At 62.3% G+C, this 9,572-nt stretch overlaps 1 protein-coding gene across 1 annotated transcript; it reads left to right on the top strand.

The window, feature by feature from the left end:
- The first annotated feature begins 1,340 nt into the window (after positions 1-1,340).
- Positions 1,341-6,714, top strand: CLDN19 (claudin 19). The gene is made up of 5 exons (XM_028513385.2): positions 1,341-2,518; positions 3,671-3,835; positions 3,941-4,025; positions 5,701-5,853; positions 6,578-6,714. Exons 1-5 carry the CDS (start codon positions 2,296-2,298, stop codon positions 6,624-6,626), a joined length of 675 nt encoding a protein of 224 aa, XP_028369186.1. The 5' UTR covers positions 1,341-2,295; the 3' UTR covers positions 6,627-6,714.
- Positions 6,715-9,572: the final 2,858 nt, after the last annotated feature.

Raw genomic sequence — 9,572 nt, 5'->3', positions numbered from 1 at the left:
AGGTAAGGCCAGAGCCCCGGGCTTCTCGTGAGGTATGTGAAAGCACTTTTCAAACAGTGAAGTGTGACACCCCGGGGCAGTTTCCAGGTAGGACTTAATGGGGCCGGGTGCTCTGCAGCATGCCTGGGAGTCACTGGGCTGGGCGGGGGGCGAGGCGCCAGGGCGGCAGGAGCCCTGGGTGCAGGAGCTCCGCCAGGTGGGGAACTCCACCCCAGGAGCAGGATCTGAATCCTAAAAGGCTCTGGGACATGGTGAGGGAAAGGCCATCTGAGGACATTTTGATAGAACAGACTCAAAACCTCAAACAACGGCGAAGGGACACGCAGAAGGGCTGTGGAATGAGATGCGAGCGTCGTGCTGGGTCACAAAGGTCTCTGCGTCCCCAGCGTGAGAGGCTCCGGGTGCCGTCCAGGAGGGAGGCTGGGGCACACTCCTCTCAGGCCTCAGAGCCCAGAGACTTCTGTCCCAGGCAGCCAGCCACTCGCCCCCTCTTCGGCTCTCAGCTCCCACATTCGTCGGTGGAGAAGGCTACAGCCGTGGGCCTGAGGGCCTGTGTGGCTCTGACACTGGGTGTCTGTGTGGCCTTGATACTAAAGCTCAAAGACCTGCCCCAGGTGCTCTGTGCATCCCCCGGAGTGGCCACTCTTGGCTCTAGCAATGTCCTCTCTCGCCTCGATCCTGCTGTCTTGGCACTGTTTGTGGTGGAGACACAGAGGAAGCTGAACTCAGCACCGACCTCTACAACTGTTTGAACCCTCTGTTTGATTTTTGGGGCCCACAGGCCTTCCCAAGTACACAGATCCATGATCCATGGGCTCTGGACTTCACAGCAGGAAGGGCCACAGGAGGCTCCGTGTTCAGAACTGCAGGCCAAACAGCACCCACTCCTGACCCTTCAGGGGGCTGGCCGCTCCCCCAGCACCCACTGATGGGAGCTCCAGGCCATACCAGGGGCCCACGCCTGGGGCGGGCACACAGGGTGGCCATTGTCCGAGCAGTGCCTGGCACCCTCTCATTTGCATAGCCACGTGAAGAATGCAAGGGCGCAGGCTGGGGACATGTCCCCGTGGTGGGGGGCGCTGGGGCTGTGGGGGAGGAAGCTGGGGTGGTCAGCAGCAGGACCCTGACGTCCCCCAGTGCAGCCCAGCAAAAGCAGGTGGCCCCTGGAGATGAGGGGGTGGCTGCGGGAGGGGCTCGCAGGAGTGGGCGCAGGTTGTGACATTCCCCTGCACCCACGGCAAGCAGAACGTGAGGGGACTGCTAATGAGGTCCCGCAGAGTTAAATATTCCCGGCTCTAGAGGGCAGAGCTGGGGTGGGGGACAGAGGGGAAGGTGGGTGCGAGGAGGGCGAAGCCTGAACCCCAGGAATGTGCAGAGGCCACGGCTCCCTCCCTGCCAGGCTGTGCTGGAGCTGGGAGCTGCTAAGCTAGCCAGCAAGGGGATTAACAGGCTGAACCGCCTGCCTTCCTTCAGGCTGGTGCCAGAAGGTCCATGCCATCTCCCACCTCCCTGCCAGGCCCCTTGCTGACCAGCAGCCAGGTGTGGCCCAGCCTTGATGGGGCTCCTCTTCTGCCCGCCTCGGATCTCAGACCCCACAGCACGCATCCCATGGTCCAGCCTCCCCTGGTTTTGATACACATGGCCCCCAGGCACCCAGGACCACCTCTCCGCCCTTCCCCAGCCTAGTCTCTCCATGTCTGACCTCAAAACCCTCTCCAGAAAGTCCTTCCTGATGCCTTACTCTAGTCTTACCTGCTGCAAATTGGAATTCCATTTCCTCTCTGTCCTACAGGCTGAGAGGACAGAAAGCCCCCTGCTCAGTTCAGCCACCCGGGAGCAAAGTCCATCATCTCAGGGTTGGTGCTTGGGGGGAATGAGGAGAAATTTAGGGCACTGGTACCAGATTCCTACAGGGGCAAGCAGAGTCCTTCCTCCCAGTCCCTCCCTTCTCTATCCCTGGGGGGTGGGAGGGGAGGTGGCCTCCACCTGCCCCACACCAGCTCCCCACCCACAGGGGGCTGAGCAGGAGCTTTGCTGGGACCTGCCCTGGCTTAGCCCGCTGCAGTGGGCGGGCCCTTGGCCCTGTCAGCGCCTAGGCCTCCCCCTGCATTCTAGAGCCCCAGCCACTGCCTTTGCTGCTGCTGTGGCTGGGCTGCCACCTCTCCTTTTCAGCCTCTTGCCACTGCTGCACTCCACCCCTGCCCACAGCTCGGCTCACTTGGCCATGCTCCTGACCCCCCCAGGGACCCTGGCCCAGCCCTGAGCTCTGGGACCCCCGGCCCTCTCCCCTGGGCCATGGCCAACTCGGGCCTCCAGCTCCTGGGCTATTTCCTGGCTATGGGTGGCTGGGTAGGCATTATCGCCAGTACAGCCCTCCCGCAGTGGAAGCAGTCCTCCTACGCGGGCGACGCCATCATCACCGCCGTGGGCCTCTACGAAGGGCTCTGGATGTCCTGCGCCTCCCAGAGCACCGGGCAGGTGCAGTGCAAGCTCTACGACTCGCTGCTTGCCCTGGAAGGTAGGCCCCCGGCCAGCTGAGTTGGGGGTGGCAGGGAGCGGGAGGTCTCGGGCAAGCTTTCACACAGTCCCCCCTCTGTGCTGGGCTGCACTCTTCAGCCCCTGCCCCGTGCACGTCTGATAATCTAGGTCAGGCTGGTGCCCCACGGCGGGCAGGGGCTCCAGGCTCTGGCAGCCTTGGGTTCAGATCCCAGCCACTGATCCTCTCTGCGTACCTGTATCTTCACGTGTAAAGGGAGCTCTCTGACTTTCACAGGCTGATGGGAGGGTCAGGTGAGAGGAGTGCCTGGCACTCGGAGAAGCTCAGTCAAAACCCTCCCCTCCACTTCTCATGCTCTGCAGGCAGACATGCATGTACACACATGCTGGCTCCACTAGCTAGAAGGGCATGCCGGCAGGCAGGCGCACCCATGCACATGCACGTGTGTGCACGCATGTACACACGCACACACAAACATGCATGTGCTCACACAGGTGCTCGGGCCTGCAGGTTTCTCTTTTCTCCCTCCTGGGGTGTGGAATGAAGCCTGGAAGTTTGGCTCATAAACAGGGGCCACTGCAGCTCTGTCCATGGCTCCAGGCCCAGCGCCCCCCCAGCCCCTGGCCCACAGGCCAGAGCCAGCTGCCCTCCCCCACACCAGTCTAGGAAGATCACCCACCTCCCTGAGCTTCCCCCCAGCCCAGCCCAGGCTGACTCAAGCAGCAGGCACACAACTGCCATGGTGACTCACAGGCCATAGGGGAAGGTGACCGGAATCAGGATGGCCAGTGGGGGTTGGCATCCTTGCCCGAGGGCCACCTGAGCTGAATGGGGCCTCAGACGCCCTTAGTTCCTCTTGCTGAATTGGAAAAGCCCCAGGAGAAGCTGCCTCTGCTGCTTGGGTGGGCAGGACGGGTCCAGAAGGGAACCCCCAGCCAGAAAACAGCTGAGGAGAATGCAAACTGCCCCGTTACCACATGACACCCAGAGGAGCCTGCAAGCGAGAGAGAGCAATGGGGAAGCTTGGACTCACCCCTGTTTCAGGGCCCTCGTACTGTCTGGGGGGCAGTCTGGGAGGAGCTTCCGGGTCCTGCCCCAGCCCCTCCCATCCTGGGCTCCCCCCACCCACCCACCCACCTCTTCCACCACCTGCTCAGTCCCTCCCACCCCCAGGGCACATCCAGTCAGCTCGAGCCCTGATGGTGGTGGCCGTGCTCCTGGGCTTCGTGGCCATGGTCCTCAGCGTCGTCGGCATGAAGTGCACCCGGGTCGGAGACAGCAACCCCATCGCCAAGAGCCGCATTGCCATCTCTGGGGGCGCCCTCTTCCTCTTGGCGGGTGAGTGCCCCTGGCTGCTTCTCCACCAGCCTGGCCATGACAGGTAGCCAGCCCCGCCCTGGTGGCCAAGTGGGGGCAGAGCTGAGCATCCCACCCTGTCCTTAGGCCTCTGCACCTTGACTGCAGTCTCCTGGTATGCTACCCTGGTGACTCAGGAGTTCTTCAACCCGAGCACACCTGTCAACGCCAGGTGAGTGCCAAGGCATGGCTCGGGCCAGGGGACAGGCTCGGCCTCCCTTCCCACAGCCTCTGGAGCCACTGGCCTTCATCCCGCAGGGTACATGGAGGGGGGGTCGGGGGTTGGCCCCAGGTGCTGTCACTGAGAAGCTCTCTGGAGCAGGGGACCAGGCAGGTGTGGCTGGGCCCTCTGAAGGAGCAGGAGGCCTGTGGAGGGCACCCCAGGAGCCAAGTGCCTGGCTCTGGGCTTAAATCCCAGCTCTGCGCGTGCTGGCTGTGTGTCGGTGCCAGTCCCTCAGTCTCTCTGTGCTGGTTTCCTCCCTGTAACGTGGAGCCAGGACCCAAGGACCCAGCTCACGTGTGCTGGTGAGGGTTCAGTGAGATGGGTGGGTAGGGGACTTGGCACGGCACGCAGGCCGCGGGGAGCCCTCAGCCAAGACCAGCTGCTGTCACTCCTGCTGGAGGAGGCGGGTCCTTGGGTGGGAAGAGGGTGGCTGACCATTCCTCTAGCCGTGGTGTGAAGAATGGTGGGGAAGGGGCAAGGCCATTGAGGTACTGTTGCAAAGTCTGGAGCAGAGGGTTTGGGCCCATGGGGGCACGAGAAGTGAAGAGTAGGTCAGAGATGTTTCAAAGGCAGAACGGTCAGGACGTGTACAGCCAAGGGCATGGGTGCTGAACAGGGCTCTGTGAGGGGCCTGGGCCCCAAGGGGCAGGAGAAGCGAATGGGATCATCTCAGCCCCAGACATCCCCACTGGCCTTGAGCGGGAAGGGGGCAAAGGATAAGAAAAGATGCCTGGGCTGCTGCTGTTGGGAGGGCTCCCTGGAGGAGGTGGAGGGATGGAGAGGAAAGAAAAATGAGACCTCTGCTATGCTCCCTGAGGCCGGCCGCTCTGGCCACGAAGACCTGCCAAGTAAGATGCAGCTCAGCTTGGGGATGCCAGGCTGGTACTGTCCCTTCATCCCTTCAACACTCCCTAAGGCCGCCTGGGCGGCAGGTCCCTTGCTGGGCCCTGGGGATACTGACAAATTGGGTGTCGTCTGCCCTCAAGGTCCTCCCCAGGGAGCCGAGCAAGCAGGGGACTGAATGGCCACCTAGTGAGAGTCAGCACAACTGGGGGAGTACAGGGGCGTGTGGGAAACTCCCCTCCAAGAGGTAGTTTCTTGGCTGGGCCCTGAGGGCCGAGTGCAGCAGGCGCAGAACAGAGCCACTCCAGGAGGGGGCGCCTGGTGCAAAGGCACAGACGTGGGGAGACGCAGGGCACCCCTGAGGCAGGCAGGAGGGCAGAGCCAGGGCGTGGAGAGCCTGGAGTGCCAGGTGGAGTGGGGTCTGCCCTTCTCCAGGGGGCAGTGGGGAGCCCTGCCTGGGAGTTCTGTGAGCCAGACCGTGACTGCGAGAGATGGCAGGGATTGCACTGCTCTCCCCAAGGGACCTGCGGGCCCCGCCTCACCCCCTGCGAGGGCTGGCTGAGGAAAGGGACCCGAGGTTGCACAGGGTCACCTTGCGGGAATGGGGTCGGAGCAAGGATGAGCACTGATCCCGAGAGGCTGCTAAGGCTCGTGAGGGCTCCTGTCTCGCTCCTCACACCCTGCCTGCCTCCTGCCAGGGCCAAGGCTGGGGAGCCCCAGTGAAGACTGAGACAGCCGGGGTGGCAGCCACACCTGACGGCATCCTCCCTACCCGTTGCAGGTATGAGTTTGGCCCGGCTCTGTTCGTGGGCTGGGCCTCTGCCGGCCTGGCCCTGCTGGGGGGCTCCTTCCTCTGCTGCACATGCCCGGAGCCCGAGAGAGTCAACAGCAGCCCGCAGCCCTACCGGCCGGGCCCCTCAGCTGCTGCCCGAGAGTACGTCTGAGCCCGCCAGCCCCAGCCAGCAATCTCCCGCCCAGCACTCCGTGGCCCCTGCAGTGCCCTGGGCAGGCCCAGGAGGACACAGGGTGTACCCTGAGCTCAGATGGAGCTCTGAGCACCTTGTCCCCAACATAGGAATCCACCCTTCGCTCTGAGACCCAGTCACTCAGATAGAGGCCAGAGGCAGGACCTAGCCCACAGGTGCATGAGCAGGTCCAGGTGCAGGCATGGGCCTGTCCACAGTCTCTTGGCACCTGCGTGTTCCCCCATAGCCCAGCCCCGCCTTCACCGACAGCTTATTTACTCACCCAAGGGCAGCTTGAGTGCCATGCTGGGCCCTGTGGACAAAGCAACTAAGATGGACCTTGGCTCCTCACAGCCACCCCATGAAGGGGCAGTACTGATCATGTGTCCCCACATGACACATGAGGAAACAGGTTCAGAGAGACCGGGAGGCTTGGCCCCACGATCTCTGAGTCCAGGGCTCAGCTCTCCCAGCATGCCCAGCCCTGCGTGGACAGCCGCACAGGGGGCTGGGCCAGACCGGACCGCGTCACCCCCACCCCGGGAGTGGGCCCAGGCAGGGCTGCTGCGAGGGCCCGTCTGACCCCGCTGGCCAGTCCCCGTGCCTGGGCCTGAACCCCACAGCCCCCGCCCCTCCTTCCCCCACAGCTGCTCACCGCACTAACCACCGGCTCTCCTCTCTTTTGACTTTCAGACCAGTTCTTAAATTGTCTGCCTCCTCCAAGGCCCCCCTGGGTGTGTAGTGTCCCAGTCCCCGCCTGGCCCTGCCTCCCTGCCACACCTAGACTGTGTGCGTGGCCCTTTTTTGGAAAGAGAAGTGAACGTCCAGCCCCCGTGTGGTGTCGTTTGATCTGCCCCTGGCGAGGTCGGGGTGGGCCTGGCCCGGAGAAGTCAGAGCTGTTCCCTGGGGTTGCTGGGCATAAAGATGGGGAGACAGAGGTTCAGGGTGGGTGGTACAGCAGGGCCGAGGCTGACCAGGACTCCTGCCCCCTGCCCCGTGACCTCCCCAGGCTGGCCTTGGGCTGGCACCAGGACCTCCTTGATGGGAGGCCCCATCCTGAGGCCTGGCCCGGCCCCTAGGTCAGGGAGCCCTTGGTCTAAAGACAGACACAGTCCTACTCCTGTTATTCAGGGACTGCCCCTGGGATGTCCCCCTTGGGGCACTCCGTGGGAGAGGGGAGAAGCCCTGGGAGGCCCTCCAGCTGGGTTCTGGGGATCAGGGCCAGGGCGAGAAGACACTAGGATCGCTAAGTGGAGAAGGTCCCGGAGGCAGGACATTGGGCCTCTCGGGCATTAGGACCATCCTGAGGAAGGTTGGAAGCCCCAGGCTCGGCTCCACCCCAAAGCTACTCCTTTTCTTCACCCATGGGTCCTATTCTCCGGTCTGCTGAGGCCCCGCTACCTCCCTGCCCCAGAACCAGGGCAGGGAGGGAGCCTGAGGTCGCCCAGACCACAGCCAGAGCGCCAGCTCACTCAGAGGTGCAGTCAGTCAGAGCTGGACGGGGTTTTGGCCTTGCAGTTCAGGTAACCAGCCCCTAGTCTGAGAGCGGGGAGTCCTCTGACCCGTTCTTCCGCTCAGGCTCAGGCCTACCCCCCCCCCTCCCCCCGCCCCAAACGCCCTCCCCGGACCCTGAGTCTCTCTCTGGCCACTGCCTGCTCTCTCTCACGGGGAAAGAGCTGAGCAGGCCTGCCCCCGCCTCCCTGGTGCCCTCCACCTGGCTTCCCCCGCCGCCTGTCTGCCACCACATGTCCCCCAGCTGCAAACCCCAAGGACAGAACCCAGCCTTCTCCCTAAGCCTGACGCTGAGAGGTGGGCTCTGACAAGTGGATGTCGGGACACTGCGGGGCGGGGGCGGGGAGCAGGAGCGCCTGTGGGACGATTCCTGTGGTGTCCTGACGGGCAGCCGCCACACGGCCCTGCAGCCTTGGGAATGAACGGCTGCTTCGTGAGGCCCGTTCGGCTCTGGCCGGAGCGGGTGGCCGGAGGGTGACCCCAAATGGGTTACTGAACTCCTGACCCTCGAGTCTCGACTGACAACTACGGAAGTCTGTCTGGGAGCCTGCGCTGAAACTCAGTGGTTCTTGCTTCTGGGCGCACGTTGGAGCTGCCTGGGGAGCTGGGGCCCGGGCTCCGCCCCCGACACCCCCACTGAATGGGCCTCTGGGTGCAGGCAGCTCCGTGGGACCGCAGTGTGTGGGCAGCACCTGAAGTTGGGGCCAGGTTCTTTGCCCCTCTGAGGGGGTCTCAGAGGGAGAAAGGCGCCTACAAGGAGAGGGGAGGAGGGGAAGACGAGAGGGGCCCTGTCTCCTTGGGGCTCTCTCCAGAGACAGGCTCTCCCGCGAGAGCACTGGGGTCTCCCAATAAATGCGCCCCTCGTGCTGAACAATGCTGAGTTTGGTTTCTGTCACACAGAGCCGAGAGAGCCCTGACTAACCGCGAATTCGGCACCTGGGATCTGAGCATCTTGGTGAAGGCCCCTGTCACAGGTGCCGGCTGAGCGGGTAGGACATGGGCCCTGAGGCTCGGCCTCCCCGCCGGGCTGGGGACTGGGCAGCCCCCGCTGTCTGGTCATGGAGCAGCTGCCAGGACACCGTGCGTCATCTCCTACTAAGGTCCAGCGTCTACCAGAGGCTTAGGACCATCACCAAGCAAGGGCCATGCACATAAGAAGCCAAAAGTATGGCACTCGCTTTTGAGAAAAGAAAGGAGCTTTATTTGTCAGCCAGCTGGCAAGGAGACGGCAGACATGACATCAAACCTGTCTTTCTCAGTCCAGAATATGGGGCAGAATTTTAAGGGGTGTTAAGGGCTCATAAGTGTTTCGAAAGTGTTCCTCATAAGCCGAGTATCCAAGGGTTAAACTTTTGTTCTGGGTCTTGTTAGAAACCAGAAGGAACCAGGTTCCGCAGTCATAGGACGTGGTAGGAAGATGTCGGGATAGAACGGGCTGGTGGCTAGCTGAGGGTACCAGGGGCAGGCTGCAAGACAGCCTAGCTCCATGGCCGGGGCGGCCCTGCCAGCCAGGCAGGAACAAGCCTCCGTGTGGTCCCTCCTGGAGGGAAGCCAGAAACTGCAGAGGTGAAGGGTCAGCTCACCACCTGCAACCCAGGGAATGCCAGCGAACAGTGCAGTAGGTGCTGGTAGTGGAAGATGCCGGGGAGCAGTGAGGAGGGCTGGAGGCTGGGAGTTTGAGAACCTGACCCTTTGGCCTCTCTTGAAGCAACCTCTTTCAGGTCTGTGGGTCATCTGGGCGACTCTGCTGGCCTCAAGGCTGGATAATTAGCAGGAGACAGAGGCTATGATTCTAAAGTGCCTGCATATTTATCTGCAACATGGCTCCCCCAAGAATGAGATTGGTGGGGGGAGGAATACACCTGTGTGCCCCTGAGGGGGCGTGAGCCCGGGCCCTGGAGTATCAGGTCAGGGGCCCTGTCTGTTGGCCCTGATGATCTGCATATGGACTGAGTGTCAGAGGATGGCAAGGAATTATGGTTAGTTCTGTGTTACATGTATGGGTCATTTTGTGTGGTACTGACACCATGGTGGGGTTTTTTTTAACCCTTATCTGTTAGAAGTGCACACTGATGTAATATAATGGCTGACTTTGCTCTAAACTATTCTAGGAACAAAAGGGGGCAGGTGTATTTATTTATAAGACTGGTAACTGTCAGTACTTAGGGGTTCCCTC

This window comes from Phyllostomus discolor, chromosome 5 (assembly GCF_004126475.2).
Source record: "Phyllostomus discolor isolate MPI-MPIP mPhyDis1 chromosome 5, mPhyDis1.pri.v3, whole genome shotgun sequence".
In the NCBI taxonomy this organism is placed as follows: domain Eukaryota; kingdom Metazoa; phylum Chordata; class Mammalia; order Chiroptera; family Phyllostomidae; genus Phyllostomus; species Phyllostomus discolor.
The sequence above is the reverse complement of the archived record's forward strand: the minus strand, read 5'-3'. Positions and strand labels throughout refer to the sequence as shown.